We start from the raw sequence: 25,663 nt of genomic DNA, 5'->3' as shown, positions 1-25,663 counted from the left end.
GGGGGCTACTCTTTGTTGCTGTGCATGGGCTTCTCATTGTGGTGGCTTCTCCTGTTGCAGAGCACACACCGACTCTAGGTGCGCAGGCTTTAGTAGTTGTGGCATGCGGGCTCAGCATTTGCGTCATGCAGGCTCAGCAGTTGTGGCACGCAGGCCGTAGAGTGTGCGGGCTTCAGTAGTTGCCAGGCGTGGGCTCTGGAACGCAGGCTCAGTAGTTGTGGCATGTGGGCTTAGTTGCTCCGCAGCATGTGGGATCTTCCTGGAGTAGTGTCCCCTGCATTGGCAGGCAGATTCTTAACCACTGCGCCACCAGGGAAATCCCCTGAGGCTACTTTTTAAAGCAGGGCAGTGACGGTTAATCCTTGCCATAACTGGTGAATTAAGTACAATATTATAGCCAAGCAGAACGATCTTTTAGCAGATGAAGAGACTAAGGCACATGGAGAGCAAGTGTACTTAGCTAATGATAGTGCGGGAGCTAAACCCCAGTCTTCAAATTCTTCTCTTCAAAATACCTTGTTAGAATAAGGCTATTGGGATATGGAGCCAACAAAGGTCTCATCTAAACATTGGCAGAGGTTTTGGTAGAAAAGCCAAGTTTAAAACAGGTTTGGGGACTTCCCTGTTGGTCTAGTGCAGGGGACACGGGTTCAATTCCTGGTCAGGGAACTAAGATCCTACATGCCTCAGGGCAACTAAACCCAAGTGCCACAACTACTCAGCTCATGCCACCAACTGCAGAGCCCCTGCACCACAACTATAGCACATGTGCGCCCTGGAGCCTGTGTGCCACAACTATAGAAGAGAAAACACACAAGCTGCAGCTAGAGAAAAGCCCTCGTGCCACAACGAAGATCCTGCATGCCTTAACGAAGATACCACCTGCTGCAACTAAGACCCGACACAGGCAATAATAAATAAATAAAATAGGTCTGAAACTCCTTTTAGCAGACGACTTAGCAAATACAACAGGTACTCTTTTATTTTTTCCCCCTTCTCCTCCCTACAACAGGTACTTTTAATGATAGAAATATAAGGAATTATAGGAAGCCCAGAATTTACATTAAAAAGTCCTTTTGTAGGACTTCCCTGGTGGTCCAGTGGTTAAGACTCTGCGCTTCCACCGTAGGGGTAAGATCCTGCATGCCATACAGCGTGGCCAAAAAAAAAAAAAAATCCTTTTGTGACGATATGATCTGGAATGTCTTTAGGGAGGAAGGTTTACAGGTCATCAACTATGATAGAGGAAAAAATGTTGAAAGAATATCTGACTGCATACGTGGGTCTTAAAGCAGTATTAGCCTTGCTGATGTCATCAAAGGAACTGTTGTTACTCTTTTTATTTTCTACCTTACCTATCTTGACCTGGAAAAGCTTTTATAGTTCTTCAGTATTTTCTTCTCAGATGAGTGCTTTCCCTCACTCCCAGCTATTCCCTTACCAGTATTTGGTTGGAGCAGAACATCTTGCACATTTTCCATGTGAAATGAATCTGCTGTCACTCCCTCTCACTGTGGGTTTTGTTTCTCACCTAGTTGACAGTCATTTGTCATGTCTTTTTCTGATTCTTCTATTATCTCATGACTTTTTTCTCCCCCAAAGGCGACAGCCCTGTACCGTGTCTGAAGTTTTCCATTTTTGTTGGGTGCTTTTTATATATGCAAAAGGTAAGGAAAGAGTAATATTTATTTAAATATTAGTTTATTTAAAAGTTGAGGAACTACTGTTGTCAACCTATAATGTGTATCAGGAAAAGATCCTCACTGAAAATTTCTCAAGGATTTTAATCCCAGATTTTTTAAGTATTGCCTTTTCATAAGCCTTTTGAGTTTCTTTACAGTATCCCAAACTTCCTTCATTAAATGGAAAATCCTTTAATTTTATTCTTACATAACATCTTTTCCAGAGCATATTATCTCTGAGTTATGGACTGAAAACACATTAGTGTGTCTGGCTTATATCTTGGGCTGTACTTTTCATGAGACATGTATTATTTAATTGAGTGGGACTGATCATTCTCAGAGAGGTTCAGATTACTTTTTCATCTTGTTCAGATAAATATGCTTGATCAAATACCTTTAGATACAACTTATTTTCTCTACATTCTCTTCTCACTTAACCTGCCCCAAGGTCTGCATTCAGTGATGAAATACATTTTTAGTATTACTATTGTCCTCTCTGTATTTCTACGTAGAAATGATTGTTACTTATTTAAAGAAGAGAAAGTTCGGTTACATAGCTTTTTCTATGGACTATGTAGAATGCCTTTGCCATTAAGATAGCCCAATAAAATGCAAAGTTAAAATTAAAGAATTATAGAGCTGGAAGGTGTTTCATAAATGTAAGAGATTCTCATTATTAGATCAACTTGCCCAACTTACTGACATTAAAGAGTAAGTAACTGAGGCCCAGAATCTAGCTGCTGGAAACAGAGCTAGGATTTGAATCCAAATCTCCTAGCTCTTGGTTTTCATGCTGGATGTGTAGGCTCTCTAGCAGGGATGTGTCACTCCATTGATGTCAGCGTGATTTGTCTAATTGTAGTTGGTCCTTTCTAGCTAGTTAGGTTAGAACTTACCTTTCCTTCTCTGAGTTGCATGCTCTATTGAAAAGAAAAATCTTTCTTTTGTCAAAAATAAGCTCTTGGTTATTTTTGCTTTCCATCACACTGGATGTTTCTTTAGTGGAAATGAAGGTGGTATGATCAGGGGCATGAAATTTATAAAGACTTAGGAGCATATAGGTTGCTTTCATGGTGGTTGGGACATTTGCTACCACTTGGCTTACTGTGGCTGGTGTTATATTATGATATTAATCTTGACAGTAGATTATGGGCAGGTATACTTTAAGGATTTTTATCTGTTTTATGTCTTTTATGGCATATGTATACTTGGAGGTGAGTATTTGGTACTATATAAATTTTTGGTAAAGAAGTGTATTGTCCTTATTTAGGTTTTGGTCTCACTTGATCACCTGGGTGGCATATTTTTGTCTCTACAATTAACTCAGGGTTTTGAGTTTTACCTTACTATTATTAATTCTGTCTATAATTATTTGGTCTGAAGAGCCTTTGTCCACTCACAATCCAGCACTGTGATTGTTTATGATTCACTAGGATCTTTTCCAATAGAGTAGTTTGGTTGGTTTTATTCAGTTCTTGATTTAGTTATTTGGGAGAAGGTGTACTCTTCTAGACACCTTTTTTCATGACTTTGTCTGCAACAGTGTGTATCCAGATTATCTCATTCCTGATAAGTAAGCTAAGTTTGCCTGTTATCTGTGTTGACTTCCAATGGCAAGTACACACCAGTGACAAGTTTGGGCTTGTTGTCATGAAGGGCTTTGTGGCCTGAAGACCGTTAGGTGCCGCTTCCTGTTTTACATGATATCCCAAGTCTTCAGATTATCTTTTTTGATTGAAAGATAAAATATCTCACAAAGTGAGATTTATTTCTAAAGTCGGGATTTGAAATGTAGAGTATGTCATGATGGGAGAGTCCTGGAGTTTAGATTCTGATCTTGGGGGCATTTCAGTTTTTTGTTAGAAGTCACTGTGCTGCCGGTTATTTCCTTCTATGGCAAGTACACACCAGTGACAAGTTTAGGCTTGTCAGTGTGATGGGCTTTGTAGCTTGAAACCGGTAGGTACCACTTCCTGTTTCACATTTGAGGAATTGAGTATATTTTAATAATAAGCATCTTTATTGTGAAACTAAGCAAGTTAGTTTGGTTATATCAATGCAAAATTTAGCCTATTAATTATCATTTGTCTTTGGGGGCAACAGAAAAATTTTTTCTCTTTAATCCATTTAAACTTATTTGTTGAAATGTTTCTATCTATTAAAAAAAAAGAATTGCTTATCCTGATATGCTGAGGTAAGTGGTAACTTTCTTTAGAGGAAAAGAGAGAAAAAAGCCTGAAACAAAGCAGTGGGAGTGTGTGTGTACGTGTGTATGCATTTGGGTAGGCATTTAGTGTGAAAATGTCAAGGTTTAGAAAAATTCTTCGGATGTATGTTAGCTATTTAAATTGAATTCATCTGATGTTATAAGAATGTAAAATCAATATGAAGCATATATATGCAGTGTTTAATGAAAGGAGGGATATGCTTAAAGATGCAAAAAAAAATCTAGAAATATTTCCTAATTTCTAAGAATTATAAAACTGTTTTAACTGTCTGTAAAAACTGTTTTCAATGTTAGAGTTAAACCAGAACTACAGAAATGACATGTTTCTATAGGTTTAGGTTTTGGGTTTTTTTGTTTTTTGTTACCAAGCATCAACAATTATTCCTGGGATAATAGCTCTAGAACTGAAATATCTTTTATTGTGGTCCTGTTGCATTAATTTGTATGAGCTTGTATTACTACATCAAAAAATATTCAAAATATTACTGTTAGGAGTCTGACTATAGTTTCTGGTCTTTTTAAAGTACATACATGAAAAAAAATTATATTAATCATTTTTTCAGCTTTTCCCATCTAAGTATTTCTACAATTTTCTTGACAGGAAAATATTTTCATACAAAACAATTGCTTACAGCTTGAGATAATTTATGAAGTTGTTTGTGTTCAGAATTTTCAAAAGAAAAACCAATGACGATAAAATTTTGGTCAGCTACTAGGCGTTTAATAAATGGTAGTAGCTGACCAAATAATATTAAGTGAATGGCATTTTTAGTAAAGTTTTGTTTTTTCTTAAACACTTAGAAGTTTATTAAACAATAATAGTAATATTTCAAAATGTAAATTTGCCAAAACACTTTCTGTAGTTCTTGTACAAAGCTCAGCTTTGTACGCTGTTGTAAAATGTCCTTTTAATTAAAGGAAGAAATTATTTTTAAAATATTGTGAAGTTGATGCACATTTAACTCTGTAATTGTTTATAACCCTGTAGGTAATTTCCCCATGATTAGTGATGATTTGGTTAATTCTTATCATCTTCTACTGTGTGCTTTGGACTTAGTTTATGGAAATGCCCTTCAGTGTTCCAATCGTAAAGAGCTTGTGAACCCTAATTTTAAAGGTAAGTTTGTAAATCAAAGACTATCCGACAACTCACATTTCTACATTATGTTTACTCTTGGGAGTTGTATACTTAGTACAGGTTTCCTGGCATCAGAGAACATAAACGCTTTTCAAAGCTTTATCACCATAGTTATCCAGAGTACTTAAAACTAGGAGTTGAGCTCTCTGTAAAAATATTTATGGAAAAAGAAATTGCAAATATCACAAAGTTTAAAGTCTTAGATGACAACTTCAGAAGTTTCTGAAATATATATTCAACAAAAAGAAAGAATTTAGAAACCTGGAGTAGCAAAGATGACATTAGAGCTGACGGTGGTTTTCTGCATTGGCAAATTTCATGCCTGACACATGGGAGGAGGTCAAAGTAGCTTTATTGAAAGAATCTCCATTTCAGATCTTTTCTATGTAAGAGGAGTAGCTATGGTTATAAAATAAATAAAATGAATTTTAACTCTAAACTTAAAGGTGTTTGGAAATGATAATTATTTAGGCAATGCATTCAGTAGGCTTTAAGGTATATAATTTCTATGAATAATATACAGTAAGAGACCAAATTATGATTTATAAAGCAAATATTAAGTATTTATTGAGCTAGTATATAATTCTGCTGCTATTTGAATAATACCTTGGTAGGATTCTGAGTGATTGTTAGTTTTGTGGTGGTTACAATCAGAATTTCAGCTTGTCTGAATCTCAAGGTAGATTTTTAAAGTTAGTGGAGTTAATTATTTCAGTTGCTTCTGGTTTGGTAAATTTAATGTTCTCCATATTCTGTCCTTTCTTTTATTTCCTTCCTAACTCCCTTTTATATTTTTATATAGCTGCTTCCCTTCATTTTTCCCCTGTTTATTTATTTATTAATTTCCCTTGCATTGAGCCTAGGGCAAGAAATTCTGTAAATTAATATGAATTAAATTAATGTAAATGTAATGTAAATTAATATAAATACATCTAATATAATTAAATCAAAGTATATAAAGAGTATGTACTTTGAACAGTAGTTTTTTCAAAGTGGTGTTTTTTATTTCAATGTGACACTTATTTGCAAAATTTTATTTTTCTGTTTTTTAGGTCTTATAGCAATATACTAAATTTTTTTTAGCTTTTCTTTTTTAACCATCTCCAGGTAGATAACTGAATAACTGAAATCTTTTGATATGCTTTACCTCTGTTTGCTATCTTTGAAGTATATTTAGAGTCAAATTAAGCCCTTACACTGTTTCCTATATACTCATATGCTAAGTCATATGCTGATTAGACTCTCTATTATTTATATTTTAGTTTATTACAGTTTGGTTTATTGACTATTACCTGATATCTCTATTCTATGATTTTACCCGTCATAGGCCTATCTGAAGATTTTCATGCTAAAGATTTTAAACTTTCCTCCGACCCACCTTGTGTCATTGAGAAACTCTGTTCCTTACATGATGGCCTAGTTTTGGAAGCAAAGGGAATAAAGGAACATTTCTGGAAACCCTACATTAGGAAACTTTATGAAAAAAAGGTTTGTAAGTAGTAAAGAAGTAATTTGAAAGTATTTTCTGGGCAAAGACTTGATTTAATATGATGACTTAAGGATCTTTTCTTTTGTCATAGCTCCTTAAGGGAAAAGAAGAAAATCTTACTGGTTTTTTAGAACCTGGGAATTTTGGAGAGAGTTTGTGAGTACTTCTGTTATAAAAGTGTTTTTAATATTTTAAATGATGTACTTAGGAAATCTCAGAGTTTCATGCTTTTATTGTTTGTATCCTGGAAATTTAGAATATGTTTTGTGGCAGAATAGAGGGATGCAATAAAAAATTCTATCAACTGTTATTCAAAGCACATGTTTTAAATTTATTGAAAATTGTATGGTTGTTCTTTAAAGCTTTAGTAGTTAAGCTTTTGGATCATGATTTTCGAAATAAAGAAATTCTTTTGGAACTACACAGGTGAAGAATGATGATATGGAAGTACTGAGGTCTTCAAAGGTGCCTGGAGCAGCTAGGAAAGATAATTCGGCTTCTCTCCAGAAGCTGCACCTACCAGGCAGCTTGGTACAGGGTACCCACCCTGAAATACTGTCACCAAAATATACTTACTGTATAATGCATGAGCATAGTGGAGCAAGCTTGCATTTTATACTCATCAGTTTCTGTAATCAACAGTGATTCCACTAAAATTTAACTTTCACAAAATTATTAGAATTTTTAGTAAATGAGAAAAATGAAACAAGTAGCCTAAAACAACTGAAATGGCAGTTCTGTGAGTCTACATTTCGCCTATTTTTTTTTCCCTCTAGTAAAGCCATCAATAAGGCCTATGAGGAGTATGTTTTATCTGTTGGGAATTTAGATGAACGGATTTTTCTTGGAGAGGATGCTGAAGAGGAAATTGGGACTCTCTCAAGGTGTCTGAATACTGGTTCAGGAACAGAGACTGCTGAAAGGGTGCAGATGAAAAACATCTTGCAGCAGCACTTTGACAAGGTGAGTTGAGCCATGCCAGAAGAGTGGAAACACAGGAGCAGACATGCCAGAGATTCTCTTTTGTTTTGGTAATTGTGTGTGTATGTGTGTTTTACTTGCTTTCAGTATGAAAAAGGAAATTCACATCATGCTTATCTTATTGAAAAAGTTATCTCTGTGTTTACTGTTTTAATTTTTGTTGACATTGACTTTCAAAAATTTTGGTTAATCTGAGACAAAGAATTTAATATGAATGTAAATAAATGTGTCATGCTGATGATCGTTGGCTTTGAAAAGATGGGCCAGTAATGTACAGCCCATATTGAACATAGTGGGCATTTAGAAAATGTTGACCGACCTGAATTGGTAACTTCATCTAAGAGTCTAGAGAATCTGAGAATCAGTAGCCTTTAAGAAAATTTTGTTCAACTGAATATCAGGATCATGTGTTATTTCATGCAGACACTTAGGATGATGGAGACTAAGAGTTTCCTCTCTGTTGTGTGGTGTTCATAGAAAATAAGCGACTTCTGACAGGTGCTTCCAGAGGCAGTGTACCTAATTCCATGGGGTTACTCACCTGTAAGACCAGATTTAAGACTGGTTTGCTTTTTCATTCAGCAAATATTCTCAGGATATTCTATATGCCAGATTGTGTGCTGGACACTGGGGCTACATGAGCAAACAAAACAGCTATGAATATCCTGGGGATAACACCCTCAGAATTTACTGATGGCTTGGATCTAGCATGTGAAAGAAAGAAAACAGTGATGACTCCAGTTGGGTGAATGGTATAAAAGCTAAAGTCCTTGCAAGTGCCTATAAGGTCTTCAGTAATCTAGCCCTGCTGCCTCTCTGAATTCATCTCCCACCACGTTCCCCCTCACCTTTTCCACTCCACTCGTGCCACATTAACCTCCTTTTTCATTCTTCAGATAGGCCAAACATACTTCCAACTCACAGCCTTTGCTCTTGCTGTTTCCTCAGCCTAGAGCATATTTCTTCAAGATACTCATGTGGTTTACTTCCTCACTTCATTCAGATCTCTGATAACCTGACTACTGTATAAAATAATAATCACCAACATCCTCCCCGCCTCAGGACTTCCTTTCCCCCTTACTCTGCGAGTAGTGTTCCTCTTAGTATTTGTCACTGTCTGATGGTTGGTAGGTAGGAAGGTAGAAAGAAAGAATTGTTTGAAGTTAATAGATAGAAAGAAAGAGAGGGAGGAAGAGAGGAAGAAATAAAGGAAGGATAGATGGATTGTTTATTATCTGTCTCCCTCCATTAGAATACAAGCTTCATGAGGTCTGTGACCAGTGTTGTATTCAGTGCTTATAGGCATTCCATAAATATGTACTGTTGACATTTATTGAGGGGAAAGAACAAGTTTAGGGGGGCAAAAATCAAAAGTTAGAGTTATGAGCATATTAAGGGTGAGATGTCTTTTCGACATTCTAGTAGAGGGTTGAGTAGGCAGTTTAGAATTACAAGACTAGAGTTCACAGCAAAGGTGAAGGCTGTGTGTATATATATATATTCACACACACATATATATACACACACACTTTTGAGTCATTAGGATGCAGATGGCTTTTAATGCCATGGAATTAAGAGAGGTTACCTGGTAGTGTGAGTTGATAGTCAATGAAAGAGATCTAAGGTGTTAAAGAAAGACTCTTCTTGATCAGAATGTGCAGGAAGCTTTAAGCTAAGAACTTAAACAGAGCGACCAAGAAGCCCCATGCCGACCTTGAGGACTGTAGGCAGGAAGTTGTTTGTGGTTGTCATATGTCGTTTCCTTTGTGGAAGCGCTGCTGCCTGTGGGCAACAAGGTGAGATGCCGCTGGCTGCTGTTGCTTCTCCTCCCAGCAAGGCACCGGTTCATGTACAGGGAAGGAGGTGGCTGCAAGAAAAGCTGTTAAGTATAGGGAGGAATCTTCTGAATGTAGTTAATGTATCTAGATCATCTTATTGACCTAAAAAAAATTATAGAATTAATTTCTTTTGAACCAAGTGGAAGTCTTGGCTCTACTCTTGTTTAAGTCACAGAGAAAGCTTATAGATTTATTTCTATATGGTGAATTTCTCTGTATCTCATGAAACTTGAGTAGTTCTGTTGCCAGGTAAAAATTTTGCTGGGTGTTTTTATAGCTATCTCTAGAGGAAGCACATTTAATACATAGGGAAATATAGTCAATCTTGAATCTGCTTAAATTCTTTGACATTAAGTTGTATCTTTTTCATATTTGTGTTCAAGCATTTCATTTAAACTTAATTCTCTGAAGATCTGTCTGCCTTAGGAGGGAAAAACTGTGATAGATTCTAGTAACTAAAGATGAAGGGGCAAGAAGACTGAAGAAGGCTATTCTGTATCAGGTTGTATTCTGCATCTAGGAATGTTTGTTTTATCCTCTCTGTGAAGCAGATTTGATTATTTACATGGGCTTTTATTAAATCATGGATTTCATTTGGGCCAGATTTAATTCTCAGCTTTCATTTGTCAATCTTTGAGTAATTACAAAAATAGCAGTAGATGGGACCTGTGAAATTGTTTGTCAGAGATAGCCTTGATATTTTCATGCTTATTTTTGCCTTCAAGCTTAAGTTTTGAGGTAGGGATAATACGGAACTATGTCTTATCTTAAACATTTAACTTTTTTTTTAGCTGCGCCACATGGCGCAGCTTGCAGGATCTTAGTTCCCTGACCAGGGCCTGGGCCCTTGGTAGTGAAAGAGTGGAATCCTAACCACTGAACCACCAGGGAATTCCCATAAACATTTAAGTTTTTTTTTTTTTTTTTTTTTGGCTGCGTCGGGTCTTCATTGCCACGTGCAGGCTTTCTCTAGTTGCAGCGAGCAGGGACTACTCTTCATTGTAGAGCATGGGCTTCTCATTGTGGTGGCTTCTCTTGTTGTGGAGCACGGGCTCTAGGTGTGCGGATTTCAGTAGTTGTGGCTTGTGGGCTCTAGGGCACAGGCTCAGTCAGTAGTTGTGGCACACGGGCTTAGTTGCTCTGTGACATGTGGTATCTTCCTGGACCATGGATTGAACCTGTGTCCTCTGCACTGACAGGCAGATTCTTAACCATTGTGCCACCAGGGAAGTCCCCAAATATTTAATTTGGAAGAGAGAAACTTCTTAGTTGGCTAAAGTATAGGTTGTCCTTTCACACAATTTCACATGCATAGTGGTGGCTCTTAGTGGTATAGTGTTTAAATTCCAAGAATGGTGACATTTGAATCACTAATATTTATTGGTAATGTAAAGATAAGGTCTGATTGGCTTGAATTTCCAATTTATGAAGTAATTGAAAGTCTTTTTGACCTAAAATAATGTTCTTTTTCCTCCTCTTTAGTCTAAAGCACTTAGAATCTCCACACCACTTACTGGTGTGAGGTATATTAAGGATAACAGCCCTTGTGTGACTCCAGTTTCTACAGCTACACATAGCTTGAGTCGTCTTCACACTATGCTCACAGGCCTCAGGAATGCACCAAGTGAGAAACTGGAACAGATTCTAAGGTTAGTTTGAGTCCTTCTTGCCTTCTAAGATTTGGTTGTTGACTATTTTCCAATCTTCTATTTTAATTTTTCACCATTTTTGCCTTAATTCACCCATTGATAATTTTATATCAGTTGCATGCTCAGTTCTGTTAGTCCTTAGAGGACATAGCAATATAAAATAAATGAATAGGAAAATGATCCTTTTTTGCCTCAGTATCATAGTCTGTTTGGGCTGCTGTAACAGAATATGGTAGACTGCATGACTTGTTTCCCCCCCACATTAACATTTATTAAACATTTTGAGTATTATACACAATTGGCTTCTTTTGCTTAGCAATTTTTGGCATTTTTCTGTCAGTACTTCATTCTTTTTAACTGCTGCCAATGTTACATTGTATAGACATATTGGTTAGTTATTTCTTATTAATCAACATCTGGGCTGTTTCCAAGTTTGAAAAAAATGTTGCAACAGATACTCTTGGGTCTATCTCTTTGTTCAGGATTAACTTCTAGAAGTGAAAGTTCTGGGTCCAAACCCAGAATATTTTGAATTTTAATTGATATTGCTAATTTATACTCTAAAAAGTTTGTACCAATTTGTAAGACAGAAAAGGCTATTTTTTTTGATATTTAACAATCTAAATCCTTGCTAATATGATGGGTAAAACATGTTTTAATTTACATTTTTTAATTCTGTGAAGTTTAGTTTCTAACTTACTAATTTTGGCTTCTAGCAATATTCATTCTTAACTTATTATCTTTTTGAATTTTTAATTTTAACCATTATGCTTGATAGTGTTCTTTTTTGTAAAGAGCAGCCAGTTCTTGTTCTATCATTGTAATATCCCATGGAATCTTATTAAAGATCAGAAACAAAGTTTTTAAAGGTCTCAGACCTTCTTTAACCATCAAAAAGGCAGTCTTGTACCTGCCTTATTATTGTCCCTGTGGAATATCCTGGAGTTTTCAACTTACTGACTCCTGGTCTGAGTGAACAGAATTTTTTTATGAAGTATGATAAAGAGTAATTCACTGTCCCTCTTTTGATCTAATTTTAATAACTGAATTTTAATAACTCTTCTGTTTATAATCCATTTCTGACTTTTTGGACTCATCTTCCTAGCTCCAAGCTCTATAGGCTCTGGTTTTAACTCATGCTGCCAGGGGACTCTCCCACTTTGCGCTGACTTGGTGGATATTCTGCCCTAGGCAGGTGCTGGTAACCTGTTCTTGACTCTTGATGGGCATTCAAGGCAGTTACAGCAAGAAATGTTTCACAAATGGTATCTTATACAGTCTAGTTAAGATTAGTGGGGAATAAAATTACCTTGCTTAGAAATAATTATCCATAGATCTAAAGTCAACAAAAGTCTCTACAACAAAAAATGCATGATTTTTTTGGCGGGGAGGAGGAGGCTTGAAATAGATAAGAAAACACTTTGGCATTAATTGTTCTTTTCATATACTTCCAATTTGTACTTAATGCCTTTCTCCTTCTGGACAACAGAAGGAACACCTGGATGTTTTGGGAGAAGTTTATATTTTTCCAAATTGATTTCTGGAAAAAATGTGTCACTTTCAAATTGCTGCATGATCCTTGTCACAAATAGTCTAAGGTGGCCTGGCCTGTTCATGGCTTCTTTATAAACATAACTGCCTCCCATGGGCAGTTCCAAACCACGTCCAAACCATGTCCACTATCCAAACCACGTCCACTTTATTTGTTAATTCTGGTTGCTCAATAAGTTTTAAGGCATCATCCAGACTTTTGGCAAGAAAATGAGCTCCCCGTGGAGGTTCCTTGAGTTCTCTACTGAGAATTGTATTAATTCTATCCTTTAATGGTAGATTCTTCTCTGGAATGGAGAACCAGGTCTTTCTACCCATAATCACCAAATTCTGTTTACCTTATGCTGAAGAGGTTGTGGTCATGCTTTGGAAATACTTGGATTCATTCCTGAGCGGGGGCCAGGGCAGGTCCCCATTCTTGCCTATGTCCATGTTCTGAGACACAGCGACAATGCAGTTTAGCAGATGAACCATGACAGCGGCAGAAAACACTTCTGAGCTAGCTTATTACACCGACACAGGGATTACCCGCCAGCTTGGTGCGAGATTTCTGGACTGCGTGACTTGTAAACAACAGAAATAAATTTATCACAGTTTCAAAATCAAGGTGCTAACAGATTCAGTGTCTGGTAAGGACTGCTTCCTGGTTCATAGATAGCTGTCTTTTTGCTGTGTCCTCATATAGCAGAAGGAGGCAAGGGAGCTCTCCAGGGTGTCCTTTATAAGAGCTCTAATCCCATTCATGAGGACTGCACCCTCATGACCAGTCACCTCCCAAATGTACCACCTCCATACACCATCACATTGGGGGTTAGATTTCAATGTATGAATTTGGGGCAGGGGACAAGGAGGAGGGCAACACAAACATTCAGTCCATGCCTCTCAGATTTTTTTTTTAAACATAGTTCAGGAGACAGTAATTAGTAACACTAGACACTGTAGACTAAAGCACCAAACTATCTATTACCAGTTGTTGTATCTTAAGATTTCAAGGAAACAGGGGGTCAGTAAAGATGGGTATTTGTCAGAGGGCTTCAGGAAAAGGATTGGACCTGAGCAAATTGCTGAAGAGTGGGTCAGATTTGAAAAGACAGATTCATAACCAGTGTAAAACCACTGTAACTTTTCTAAATTTTATAAAACACCCTTAGCCTGAAAAGGAAATCAGCTGCCTTTTGTTCCTTTGATCTGTCTGATACTAGTAGGAATATCAGGGAGCTTTAGTGAAAAACAGAACAGACTGAATTTCATTACCTGTACATAATTTTTGACAGATTTATTTGACAAAATTACCTCCAAGACTGCTCCTTTTCCTAAAAATTTATAATTTAATTACATAGACCCTATAGGAACCCATTTAGTTTCTGGTGGTATGGTGTAAGAAAGCCCTGTGTAAACATACAGTAATTTCCCACTCATAGTCAGACTCATTAAATACCAAGGCTAATTAATTTTCCTGTACATTTTCATGAAGTTTATTTTGTTCATAACCTTGATTATGATTGACACTCAACAGGCTTTGTAAAATGGCCTCTTCCTAACTCATATTTCTCAGATGGACCTTGTTTACCTAGAATTCAGAAGCATTTTATAGATACATTTTGGAAGCCTGTTTTAACCTCTGTGTCTTCAGGATCTCTTTACAGTCTCTAGGAATAGCAGCTTCTTTAATCTTAAATACCATTACTGGGGTTAAATAATTGCCGGTAGATACTAGGTAAAACCAAAGGATCTTGTTTTTCTAACCGTGTGTGATAAATAAATAAAATTTTGCTTACATATGATACTCAGTAGCCATCTCTACCAGGATTATAATTGATTATATTTCCTTTATAATTTTCTAAAGGAAGATTTTTTTTTCGAAATTTTTACAATGAATTTGTATGTTTATGATCAAGATAAAAACATAGGTTTTACAAAAGCCCTCATGGTGATCATTTGTATTATGCTTCTGCATTGAATATATATTGCCTTTCTAGTAAAAAAAAAAAAAATCAATGAAATAAACTTCATTTTGGAGGGAAAAATACAGAATGCCAGTGATGATTTATATGAGTTTGTTGTAGTATAGAATATACTTCTTCTATTTTCTTCTAGGAGATCTTAATAAGAGTTGTACTGCCCTCTAGGGAAATAGTTGAGACAGACAGTTTCGTTTGTCATCAGTGATTGCAGATGTGTAGGGTAGGTGGGGTCAGTCATGCACATCAAATGGGCACAGGTCAAAGTTGCTAAACTTACTGCAATAAAAGTTGCTAAACTTACTGCAATAAAAGAATATTTTTTCATTCAAATGGTAATACTAACTCCTTTGATAAAGAGTTATAGGATCTCTTGGATTAGTTGGGAAGTGTATATATATATATATATATATATATATATATATATATATATATAAAATCCTAAAGATGCCACCAGAATACTACTTGAGCTAAGCAATGAATTTGGTAAAATTAACACACAGAAATCTCTTGCATTTCTATACACTAACAACGAAAGATCAGAAAGAGAAATTAAGGAAACAATCCCATGCACCATTGCAACAAAAAGAATAAAATACCTAGGAATAAACCTAACTCAGTATGTACTCAGATACATACTCAGGTATGTACTCAGAAAACTGTAAGACACTAATGAAAGAAATCAAAGGACTTCCTAGGTGGCACACTGGTTAAGAATCTGCCTGCCAATGCAGGGGACACAGGTTCAAGCCCTGGTCTGGGAAGATCCCACATGCTCTGGAGCAGCTGAGCCCGTGAGCCACAACTGTTGAGCCTCTGTGCCGCAACTACTGAAGCCCATGCACCTGAGCATGTGCTCTGCAACAAGAGAAGCCACGGCAATGAGGAGTCCATGTACCACAATGAAGAGTAGCCCCCACTCTCCACAACTAGAGAAAGCCCGAGCGCAGCAATGGAGACCCAATGCAGCCAGTAAATAAATAAATAAATAAACAAATTAAAAAAAAAAGAAATCAAAGACGACACAGACAGATGGGGAGATATACTATGTTCTTGAATTGGAAGAATCAACATTGTTAAAATGACTATACTACCCAAAGCAATCTACAGATTCAGTGCAATCCCTGTCAAATTACCAATGGCATTTTTCACAGAACTAGAACAAAAAATCCTAAAATTTGTATGGAGACACAAAAGACCCTGAATAGCCAAAGCAATCTTGAGGGAAAAAAATGGAGCTGGAGGAATCAGCCTCCCTGACTTCAGACTATACTACAAAGCTGCAGTAACCCAGACAGTATGGTACTGGCACAAACACAGAAAGGAAGATCAATGGAACAGGCTAGAAAGCCCAGAGATAAACTATGGTCACCTAATCTATGACAGAGGAGGCAAGGATATACAATGGAGAAAAGACAGCTCTTCAATAGATGGTGCTGGGAAAACTGGACAGCTACATGTAAAAGAATGAAATTAGAACACTCCCTAACACCAAACACAAAAATAAACTCAAAATGGATTAAAAACCTAATTGTAAGGCCAGACACTATAAAACTCTTACAGGAAAACATAGGAAGATCACTCGCAGACGTAAATCACAGCAAGATCTTTTTTGACCCACCCCCTAGAGTAATGGAAATAAAAACAAAAATAAATAAGTGGGACCTAATGAAACTTAAAAGCTTTTGCACAGCAAAGGAAACTACAGTAAAACCTTGGTTTGCGAGCGTAATTCGTTCCAGAAACATGCTTGTAATCTAAAGCACTTGTATATCAAAGCGAATTTCCCTATAAGAAATAATGGAAAGTCAGGTGATTCATTCCACAACCCCCAAATATTCATATAAAAATGATTACAATATAGTAATATAATACAAAATAATAAAGAAAATACAAAATATAAAGAAAAATAAATTAACTTGCACTTACCTTTTAAAACCTTTTGTGGCTGGTGTGAGGGAGACGAGAGAGGAGGGTTATTGTGTAGGACGACTTTCACTATCAGTAATGGAATCATTGCTATCTATTGGCGCAATGGAGTCTTTTTCTTTTTTCGTGCAACTTTAACAAGGAACCTATCCAATGACACTTGCTTTTGCCTCCTTTTGAGAATTTCACAGAAATGTGACGTTGCATTGTTGTTAAACAGAATCATCGCTCGCACTGCTACAGCCTTATTCAGGTGGAGCTTTTCTACAAAATTTTGCACTGTTTTCCACATTTTACACATTTCCCTAATCTCATTTGAAGTGAGGGATTCCTCTGCCTTTTTCTCCTCCTCCGCTGCAGACGAGATCTCCATAACCTCTTGCATTGCTCATGATGCAGGTCCATCAGTTTGTCGGTGGTCAGCTCCATTGGCTCAGTTGTGATCATGTGATGTTTGCCATCACATACTACTCATATTGCAAGACATCGCTCATCTTGAGGAAGAACAAGTTACTCGCAATCCAAGGTTTTACTGCGCAAGGAAGACAAAAAGACAACCCTCAGAATGGGAGAAAATATTTGCAAACAAATCAACAGACAAAGGATTAATCTCCAAAATATATGAACAGTTCATGCACCTCAATATCAAAAAAACAAACAACCCAAACAAAAAATGGGCAGAAGACCTAAATAGGCATTTCTCCAAAGAATACATACGGATGGCCAAGAGGCACATGAAAAGCTGCTCAACATCACTAATTATTAGAGAAATGCAAATCAAAACTACAATCAGATATCACCTCACACTGGTTAGAATGGGCATTATCAGGAAATCTACAAACAATAAATGCTGGAGAGGGTGTGGAGAAAAGGGAACCCACTTGCACTGTTGGTGGGAATGTAATTGATACAGTCACTATGGAGAACAGTATGGAGGTTCCTTGAAAAACTAAAAATAGAATTACCATATAACCCAGTGATGCTACTACTGGGCATATACCCAAAGAAAACCATAATTCAAAAAGACACATGCACCCCATTGTTCGTTGCAGCACTATTTACAGTAGCCAGGTCATGGAAGCAACCTAAATGTCCAACCACAGATGAATGGATAAAGAAGATGTGGTACATACATACAATGGAATATTACTCAGCTGTAAAAAGGAACGAAATTGGGACATTTGTAGAGACATGGATGGACCTAGAGACTGTCATACAGAGTGAAGTGAGTCAGAAAGAGAAAAACAAATATCGTATATTAATGCATATATGCAGAATTTAGAAAAATGGTATAGATCAACCAGTTTGCAAGGCAGAAGTAGAGACACAGATGTAGAGAACAAACATATAGACAACAGATGGGGAAAGTGGTGGGGTGTGAGGTGGGGGGAGATGAATTGGGAGATTGGGATTGCCATATATACATTACTAATAAGAAAAAATATCTAATTGTACACTTTAAATACATGCAGTTTATTGTATGCCAATTATATCTCAAAGTTCTTAAAAAATTGGGAAGTGTATAGTTTCTTTTCAAAGCATTTTATATTTACAGGTTAAAATTACTCTGAAACTACAGAGTTTTAAATAGTTTATCACTTTGTGACTTGGCAAGACCTTTAAATCAGATCATTTCTTCTTATTTTTTTTAGGACGTGTTCCAGAGATCCAACCCAGGCTATTGCCAACAGATTGAAAGAAATGTATGAAATATATTCTCAGCATTCCCAGCCAGATGAGGATATCAGTAATTGTGCTAAAGGTAAGGCTTAATTAATATCATATATATTGTTCTCATCTTTGAAATTTAATTATATGGATTCCTTTCTTGGCAACTGAGTCAGAAATATGAAGAAAAGATTGACTTTAGACTGAGGGCCAGAACATGAATGTCCAACTTTTCTGTCATTCTCAATAACAGAGAAATTTTAGACTAATAATCTTTATAATGTTGGACTTCTGGCACTTCCAAAAAAAAATCTTTAGTTTTCATTTGTAAACTGGATATTAAGTGTAGAACTATAGTTGTTCTTCAAAATACTAAGAACAAGGACAGAGGATATAGCTGTTACATGCCCAGACTCGTTCTTGGAGTTGTTTGATGTCGTGAAGTAGGAGTACCAAGTAGGAGTGGAATAGTAAACCAATTACATACCTCTTGGCATAGAGCTGCTCTGTTCAAAATACAAAAAAAAAAAAAAAAGAAAAGAAACGTGAATCTTGATGGAATGCTATTGATAGTTTTTTAAATTTTATTTCTATTTTTTATTTCCTTTTAAAAAATTTTATTGAGGTATAATTGACATACAATAAACTGCATATATTTTAAGTGTACAATTTGGTATTTTTTTCTTTTTAGTCATCTATTTTATACATGTTAATATATATGTGGCAATCCCAACCTCTCAATTCATGTGCAAATTTCTTTCCACAATTTTAGAAAAATTTGTGTTACCATGAAGAAAAAATTAAGGAATCTTAGGGATGATTGAAATAGCAAGTATAGGAAGTGTTATATATGAAGTGTTGTATTCTGTGGGTGGGGGATGGGAGAGATCCTCATTTTCTACAATATTTATGTTCTTTGCATGTGATTTTGTGTTTTTTTATTTATGCAGAAATTGCCAGCAAACATTTTCGTTTTGCAGAGATGCTTTATTATAAAGTATTAGAATCTGTTATTGAGCAGGAACAAAAAAGACTGGGAGACATGGATTTATCTGTGAGTAAATAACTAATGTATTGAGCACCACAGTAAAATGTAGTTTTATTTCCCCCATCCACCAAAAAAAAAAAAAAAGGCCAGTGTTTAAAAAATAATACATGCTGTTGAGGGCATAAGATTGGCATGTAAGGAAATTTGTGTTCTGAGTCCTCCCACCTCCCGTCCCCCACTTAGTGTTTCTCACTGCAGCAGGCCATGTATTATAACTTATAGTTTCTGTGGGTAGTAGTCAAGGATTTAAATATTCAGACTTAATCTTAATTGAGGTTATTAAATAACACAGAGTTTTAATTCAAGCCTTGTATAGAATAAATTGAGTATTGACTATATAGGAATTTAACATAAATATTCAGCCATTGATCTTTGGCTAAGATAATTACTTCCTCTAGGTTGTGCAAGTGATATTACTTTTAACGACAATAATAAAAATAATTTTTTAAAAAATTAATTTGTAAATAACATTTTGGAGAAAATGGTAAATTGACAAATAATTGTCCTAACTCCTTGTAACTATTTATAATTCTCTTATTGTATATAAAAATATGGCTGTGTATATAATGGAATGTTACTCAGCCATAAAATAGAATGAAATTCTGCCATTTGCAGCAACGTGGGTGGACCTAGAGAATATTATGCTTAGTGACATAAATCAGACAGAGAAGAACAAATACTGTATGATATCACTTACATATGGAGTCTAAAAAATATGCAGAACAGAAGCAGACCCACAGATACAGAAAACAAACTTGTGATTATCAAAAGGGAGAGGGAAGGGGGAAGGGACAAATGAGGAGTGTGGGATTAACAGGTACAGACTACTGTGTGTGAGATAGATAAGCAACCAGGATATGTTGTAGAGCATAGTGACTTATAGCCATCACCTTGTAATAACTTTTTAGAGTATAATCTGCAAAAATACTGAATCACTAGGCTGTATACCTGAAACTGATATTGTAAATCAACTGCACTTCAGTAAAAATAGTATATGGCTGTGTATGGTTGTAGGAATTTAAAAGGCTGTTTTAGGACATTTTTTTTTTTTTTTTGAGACATACAGAAGGGTATGTAAAAGTTTCTAAATGTTAAAGCTTTGTTTTTTTTATAGGGCATTCTGGAACAAGATGCATTCCACAGATCGCTCTTGGCTTGCTGCCTTGAGGTCGTCACTTTTTCTTATAAGCCTCCTGGGAATTTCCCATTTGTTACTGAAATATTTGATGTGCCACTTTATCATTTTTACAAGGTATTTTTAAAAATTTGAAACTGATGAGGAGATTGTAGATGAAATCAGCTTCCTGTTGTTGGCCATCTAATTCATTTTAATATATAAGTACATTTCTTCTATTTTTAGTTACATATTTAATAATTTCCACTCTAGGGAGCAGAGAAGAAACAGGAGAGTCTTAAGAACTATATATATTCTTTAAATGTAGTATATAGACCTGTTTTGTGTAAAAGTTTCATGATTCCTCCTTTTATCTGATAAAGTCTTTTAGAATACTTTCATTTTATGACCTAAGAAGCTTTTAGAAAAGTAGCAAACATCATTAGCTAATCATGATAGCAACCGTCTTTTTTATTTTATGAAAATTAAATGAAACTGTTTTTCAAAAAAAGCTTCTTTTCACATGTTATATAGAGGCACAGAATTATAGCATTGATTTGGTTTCCCTCTTCATATTGATTTAGTGTATGAATTTATCTTAATTCTCATACAGTAGTCAAAACTAATTTTATAGTGGCATAGACTGAATGTTCAGAGTTTTTAAATATGAAATTTTGAGTAATGTTTTTTAATCTCAATAGACAAGGCATGTTTTTTAATTTAAAGATTTTTGAAATGTATCACTATACAAAAGATTTTATATAATCCATACATGTAGTTTAGTTATTTATAAAGAGAGTGAAAGGAAGAGCAGCTATTTCAAAATAGTACTATTCTTTAAATTTGTAATTTTTGATAAATTGATTTTTTTGTTTCTATAAATATGTAAAAAAATTAAAATGTTTACCCATTTTGCTTTTTGCACTTGAACAGTTTTTTTGTTTAAAAAATTATTGTTACTGTTATTAAACGAAGACATTTTTAAAAATTTCAGGTCATAGAAGTATTCATTAGAGCAGAAGATGGCCTTTGTAGAGAGGTGGTAAAACACCTTAATCAGATTGAAGAACAGATCTTGGATCATTTGGCATGGAAACCAGAGTCTCCACTCTGGGACAGAATTAGAGACAATGAAAACAGAGTTCCTACATGCGAAGAGGTTTGTGAAAAGATCTTACCATCTTTCTATGAAAAAAGTATGTCAACATCTTGATATATACAGTATCTTAGCGTCTTCCTCATAAGTATGGCAGGGTAACAGCTGGGTTTAATTTGGTGCAATCACTCTTATATCTAAGAGGAAACAAGAGTCAGAAATAATTTGTGACTGCCCCAGGGTTTCAGTGACAGAGTAAGAATTCAGTCTTCTGTCTTGATTTTCTAGTCAAGTTTCTATACCTTAAAATGGTTGCTTTTCTAAGTCTCCAAATCAGTAATAAAGGTTAATTTATATTTAGTATCCAATTATTAGGTTTGAATTTTTTTTAATAAATTTATTTATTTATGTATTTTATTGGCTGTGTTGGGTCTTCGTTGCTGCAACACAGACTTTCTCTAGTTGCTGCAAGCGGGGGCTACTCATCGTGGTGCATGGGCTTCTCATTGCGGTGGCCTTTCTTGTTGCAGCGCATGGGCTCTAGGCACGTGGGCTTCAGTAGTTGCGGCACATGGGCTCAACAGTTGTGGCTCACGGGCTCTAGAGTGCAGGCTCAATAGTTGTGGCACACGGGCTTCGTTGCTCCGCGGCATGTGGTATCTTCCTGGGGCAGGGCTCAAACCTGTGTCTCCTGCACTGGCAGGTGGATTCTTACCCACTGCGCCACCTAGGAAGTCCTAGGTTTGAATTTTTTAAGCCTGCCAGAATTTTTTTTAACTTTAGTATGAAAGTGGAAAAGACAGGTGGTTTATTTAGGTGGAATAACTGATGAGCCAAGATAGTTTCCTTTTGCATTAGAGTATTATATCTCTAATGAAAACGCTTTTTTGAATAATGGCATTCTGTGTAAACATTTCTTAATAGGTCATGCCACCTCAGAATCTGGAAAGAGCAGATGAAATTTGTATTGCTGGCTCCCCTCTGACTCCCAGGAGGGTGAGTGAAATCCGTGCTGATACTGGAGGACTTGGAAGAAGTAAGTTTAAAATACTCGGGGAAGTATTTTGGAGCATAGCATCTGGAGATCTAAATTCCATCTAAAACCACAAGTGAAGTTAGTAGGGTATTGTATAGAAGGAAATACTCTGTGTATTATAGTGTCACATGGATCACTTAAAAGTAATGCTTTGGAAAAATATTAAAGGACATAGGAAAATGCATGATAAGTCAAGTGTCTTTTATTTTTTATTTTATTTTATATATTTTTAAAATAACTTTATTTTTGGCCGTATTGGATCTTTGTTGCTGTGGCCAGGATGCCTCTAGTTGTGGCGAGTAGGGGCTACTCTTCGTTGCGGTGCACGGGCTTCTCAGTGCAGTGGATTCTCTTGTTGCAGAGCACGGGCCCTAGGCGTGCAGGCTTCAGTAGTTGTGGCACACGGCTCAGTAGTTGTGGCTTGTGGGCTCTTTGAGCACAGGCTCAGTTAGTTGTGACACACGGACTTAGTTGCTCTGTGGCATGTGGGATCTTCCCGGACCAGGGCTCGAACCCATGTCCCCTACACTGGCAGGTGGATTCTTAACCACTGCGCCACTTAGGAAGTTCCTGTATTACTTTTAAAATCAGAAGAAACAGAAAAAGCTTCTTAATGATGGAGTATATGATCTAATTAGGTACAGATGAGCCAGTGAGTTAAGAGGACTGAATGGCCTGAGCATGTTCAGCCTTTTTCTTTTTTCTTTTGGCTGTGCCTTGTATCCTGTGGGATTGAACCTGGGCCCTGGCAGTGAAAGTGCCAAGTGCTAACCACCAGACCACCAGGAAATTCCCAAGCATGTTCAGCTTCGACTTTTGTCAGTTGAGCAATGCTACCCTGGTTAATATAACAGCATTGCTAGCCCTGAGGTACAGAAAAGGGAAGTTTTGCTATTTATCTGGTTACATTTTAGGCACCTCTTTATAACATCTGCCAGGTGCATGGTTTAAGTTTACATACTTCAGATAAAACTACTTTTGTAAAAAGCAATTCTGTAAATCCAGAGAGTTCTAAACCTTTGAATTCCATTAGAAGGATATTCTTGTTTCTAGATCAACTTTTTAATGTAATTGATAAGCACTGATTATAGAAGAAAGATCAGTTTTAAAATCAGGAATCACTCTGTTAGTGCATACTCAATGAATATGGATGATCTATATGAAAACTTACTCATTTTTGAAAGAGCAGGCTTAGTGGCTTAATGGTTTAACTATTTTTCTGCTTATTATCCACTCAGACCCATAGATCTGATAGCTGGTCTTCCTCAGTCCTATTTCTGTAGAGTATTTTCTTCCCTAATCTGTGGATTAGGACTGGACTTTAAACTTCATTTTTATGTACTTGTCACTTCTCCACTTTCATGAGGTCTTTTAATATTTTATGAGGTAATGATCATAACTTGAAACACTGTTTTTTGACTGCGCCACGTGGCATGTGGAAACTTACTTCCCTAACCAGAGATTGAAGCTGTGCCCTCTGTGTTGGAAGTGTGGAGTCTTAACCACTGAACAGCCAGGGGAGTCCTTGAAGCACTTTTTAAAAAATTTATTGAAGTATAGTTGATTTTCAGTGTTGTGTTAATATCTGCTAAATAGCAAAGGAACTCAGTTATACATATATATTTTCTTTTTATATTCTTTTCCATCATGGTTGATCACAGGGTATTGAATACAGTTCCCTGTGCTGTACAGTAGGGCCTTGTTGTCTATCCAGAGAGGATGATCATAATTAATGTATTCTTCCTAACTCTGCAGCTTTGTTCCAAATGTAAATGTAGTAAATTTATTTGCTTTTGTATCATCAGGAAATTGAAATGTTAAGCCACAGTCTGTCAGAACTACTCCTGTCAATCCTCTTATGAACTCCCTACATATATTTTAATATTTCAATAACTCACTGATATGCAGTTTTTATAGTTGCACATGGAAGGGGGGAAGAGATGCTTCTCAAAAATTCAGACATTGGTGTGAATACTTAACAATAGACTAAGCTATTAATATAATGGTTAATAGAGTTTCTGTTTGGGATGTTGAAAAAGTTTTGGAAAAAGATGGTGGTGGTGGTCGCACAATACTGTGAGTGTAATGCCACTGAATTATACACTTAAAAATGGGTAAAATGACAAATTGTATGTTATATGTATTTTACCACAATTTAAAAAAACTAGTAATCTAATATACCCCAAACCACTGAATTGTACAATTTAAGTGGGTGAAATATGTTAATCATATCTCAGTAAAGTTGTTTAAAAAAATAATAAACTAAGCTTAATTGACTCTAAAACATGTATGTCCATTCTTGCTGAAGAATATTATTGAGTTTTAGTAACTTTCTACATGTAAAAAAAACGACAAAGATAAAAATGCATAAAACGGGGTAAATGCTCCCAGATGATACATAGTAATATCAGGTCCATCAAGTCTTCCTGTCAAGTAGTGGCTTTACAGTGAAATCACATCTTACATGAGTATTATGTAGAAATTGAATATGGTAGAAAAATAGAAAATTATTTAAATTGCTCCTAAGTCATCAAGACCCTGTGGTAGTGGAGGGCAGAGTCTAGTTTGATTTAGCAGAAGATGGAGTGAAGAAGGGAACATTGTGAGACAAATAGAGAAGAACCCTTTCTTTAAATTTTGCTCTTAATAGTATTCACCTGAGTTTTCATAGATTGAATGTACCTTTGATGTAACTCCTATAATTTTTGTTTTTCAGTTATAAAGTATTGCAAACACTAATTAGTTGTGAACATAATATCTTGGATGGAAGTCAGATCTGTTTCCTTGAGTTAAATGGTTTGATTTTTTTTTGTTGTTGACCCTAGGCATAACATCTCCAACCACATTGTATGATAGATACAGCTCCCCAACAGCCAGCTCTACCAGAAGGCGGCTATTTGTTGAGAATGATAGCCCCACTGATGGAGGGACACCTGGGCGCATCCCCCCGCAGCCGCTAGTCAATGCTGTTCCTGTGCAGAATGTATCTGGGGAGGCTGTTTCTGTCACACCAGTTCCTGGACAGACTTTGGTCACCATGGCAACAGCCACTGTCACAGCCAACAATGGACAAACAGTGACCATTCCTGTACAAGGTAAGGAAGGCAGCGTTGAACATTGAGTTCTTTCTCTGTGGCATTTATTAGAAAGTTACTTGAGATTTGGCTGGAATGATGATACGAAACAAGTGGAGGGAAGGGGTTGGGAGGGGAAAAATTGAAAACCTCTGCCTGCAGAATCTTATATTATCAACACT

At 36.2% G+C, this 25,663-nt stretch overlaps 1 protein-coding gene and 1 pseudogene across 2 annotated transcripts in view; one reads left to right on the top strand and one right to left on the bottom strand.

Moving 5' to 3' along the window:
* The window catches only part of RBL2 (RB transcriptional corepressor like 2), a 64,407-nt gene that overhangs the window by 7,656 nt on the left and 31,088 nt on the right, over positions 1 to 25,663 (top strand). For both annotated transcript variants that reach the window (XM_057710741.1, XM_057710742.1), the window contains exons 4-15: positions 1,603 to 1,667; positions 4,898 to 5,026; positions 6,375 to 6,535; positions 6,628 to 6,692; positions 7,313 to 7,499; positions 10,838 to 11,004; positions 18,098 to 18,207; positions 19,064 to 19,167; positions 20,276 to 20,413; positions 21,270 to 21,434; positions 22,296 to 22,407; positions 25,233 to 25,502. In XM_057710741.1, coding sequence (XP_057566724.1) covers positions 1,603 to 1,667; positions 4,898 to 5,026; positions 6,375 to 6,535; positions 6,628 to 6,692; positions 7,313 to 7,499; positions 10,838 to 11,004; positions 18,098 to 18,207; positions 19,064 to 19,167; positions 20,276 to 20,413; positions 21,270 to 21,434; positions 22,296 to 22,407; positions 25,233 to 25,502 — 1,673 coding nt within the window. The remainder of the gene's footprint in view (positions 1 to 1,602; positions 1,668 to 4,897; positions 5,027 to 6,374; positions 6,536 to 6,627; positions 6,693 to 7,312; positions 7,500 to 10,837; positions 11,005 to 18,097; positions 18,208 to 19,063; positions 19,168 to 20,275; positions 20,414 to 21,269; positions 21,435 to 22,295; positions 22,408 to 25,232; positions 25,503 to 25,663) is intronic.
* On the bottom strand, positions 12,432 to 13,029 carry LOC130837997 (dihydrofolate reductase-like; annotated as a pseudogene).

The sequence above is a fragment of the Hippopotamus amphibius genome, chromosome 16 (assembly GCF_030028045.1).
Source record: "Hippopotamus amphibius kiboko isolate mHipAmp2 chromosome 16, mHipAmp2.hap2, whole genome shotgun sequence".
Taxonomy (NCBI): Eukaryota; Metazoa; Chordata; class Mammalia; order Artiodactyla; family Hippopotamidae; genus Hippopotamus; species Hippopotamus amphibius.
The sequence above is the reverse complement of the archived record's forward strand: the minus strand, read 5'-3'. Positions and strand labels throughout refer to the sequence as shown.